Genomic DNA, 1,948 nt, shown 5'->3' on the forward strand with positions numbered 1-1,948 from the left:
TTTAAAGATTAAAAATATATTTGTTAAGATATCTTAGAGCTAATGATGAGGGTCGAGGTGCGATCAGAGCGGCATGGGCAGCAGCTTGATCTCCGCCGTGCACTCGTCGTACAGGTCCTTGTAGTCGGGGTGCTCGCGCACCAGCACCATGAGGCAGCCGCGCTTCACGCCCATGGCCGCGCCCACGTCCATGCGGCTCGGCACGTACACGTACGGCACGCTCTTGTCCTCGCACAGCCCCGGCATGTGGCACATTATCTCGATGGGAGACACGTCGCCCGCAAATATCACGATGCTGTAACAATGGAAGTGAGCTATTACCACATATTTGCAGGAAACGCTGAAAAGCGTCTTTAACATACTGTTGGCAGAGAGCAACAAGGATCACAGCCCTTAGTAATGCTTCTACAAGGGTCACAGATCCTCAGTTTTGATTTGACAAGGGTCACAACTCTCAGTAATGCTTTGACAAGTTTTTAGTCAAGTTAAAAACTAATCGTTAGTGACTTTTATGGAATAAACCAATGAAACACACAAATATTTTCTGTCTTTTTTTGCTGTTGATATATTGTGGGGCAAGAATTGAAAAAAAAATTTTCTGTGTCCCTAAGTATGTTTTGAAAATGGCCCCACGAGGCGAAACAACTGTTACAAAAATAAACAGATCACAAACCAGGAAAAAACAAATGTTTTATAACATAAACGCTTAAATTATAAGGTTTATTTTTTTCATTTGCTTATTTGTCAAATTGCTACATCTTAATGGTGGAGATTGACCGGAGCCATTTCGTCGTAACGTAACACGTTACGATGCGAGCATTCAGGCAATCAGTACAGCGAGCCTAGCGCTTCATCCATAGTTTCGGATGCTCGCCGCGAGTTATGTTACGTGTTATGGTGGAGACTGATCGGAGTATTTTGTCGTAAGGTAAAGTCATAACATCGCTCGCGGCGAGTATGTTACGTTACGAGGTTACGGCATTGCTGACTGATCACGATCAGTGCTCGTTTAGAACAGAACTGCTCGCTTGTGACCTTGTGCAGTCTATTCATATGCCAAACCAAAAAATCTGAATTACAGTCTAGAAATCTGTATTTAGTTTGTATGGAATCAATAACCCAAAATCTGTGTGAATCTTTGCATTCATTAAAATGTCGGACGACGTGGGTGTGATTCTTAGTTCTGTGATTTTCATACATTACAGTTTACTCCAGATGAAGAAAAAAAATCCTCGCAGTTTGGAGAATTTTGCACAGGTTGGCAACCCTGGTACTGACCTAAAATTACATCCGACTTCGGATGGAGCATTCGGAACGAGCGGCGAGCAGCTCGGCTCGGTGTACTGACTGCCTGAATGCTCGAATCGTAACATGTTACGTTTCGACGAAATGCTCCGGTCAGTCCCTACCATTTACAAATTAATGTCAATTCGCAAGCAATTGCGTCAATCATTAGTAACACAATTTTTTCCGAATTTTTAACATATTACACGCCAAATTAACTGATTATTGTTTGTTAAAATATTTTTTTTCTCAAAAATCTTTTAACAGCCATCAGCTCTTGAAAATAACAAAATGCGTCGCGTCAATTTTGAGGTTACGTTGTGTAAATAATAAGAATATACGAAATATCTTACCCTTTATGTCCTAATCGAATTTGTTTTTGTACTAATTTAAGTCCGCAATTCAGGAATTTCTTCTGAGAGGAGGCCTTCTTGATAAGTTTGTAAAACTTTTTGCTAAGCTTTTTGGGAGCCATCGGCTTTGCTATTAAACTGCAGTTTTTAAGTTTGTCTTCATAACTCGACGGCTCCTCTTTAATTGAAACGTCAGCCATGGAAACATCCTGGTCAGGTTCTTGCTTTATTTTACCCATTTCAACTGTGTAAAACTAATAATTTTGGTCACACAAACAAACGAGGCGGCGGAGATATTTCAAGCACGTGTT

At 41.0% G+C, this 1,948-nt stretch overlaps 1 protein-coding gene across 1 annotated transcript in view; it reads right to left on the minus strand.

The window, feature by feature from the left end:
* Positions 1–1,948, minus strand: part of NHP2 (NHP2 ribonucleoprotein) — a 1,954-nt gene continuing 6 nt past the window's right edge. The window contains exons 1-2 of the mRNA XM_088273273.1: positions 1,638–1,948; positions 1–295 (exon numbers count right to left, since the gene is read on the minus strand). The exon at positions 1,638–1,948 is cut by the window's right edge and continues 6 nt beyond it. Coding sequence (XP_088129399.1) covers positions 64–295; positions 1,638–1,876 — 471 coding nt within the window. The 5' untranslated portion in view covers positions 1,877–1,948 and the 3' untranslated portion in view covers positions 1–63. The remainder of the gene's footprint in view (positions 296–1,637) is intronic.

This window comes from Brachycentrus maculatus, unplaced genomic scaffold, assembly GCF_059751285.1.
Source record: "Brachycentrus maculatus isolate JH-2025_06_01 unplaced genomic scaffold, ASM5975128v1 h1tg000564l, whole genome shotgun sequence".
Taxonomy (NCBI): domain Eukaryota; kingdom Metazoa; phylum Arthropoda; class Insecta; order Trichoptera; family Brachycentridae; genus Brachycentrus; species Brachycentrus maculatus.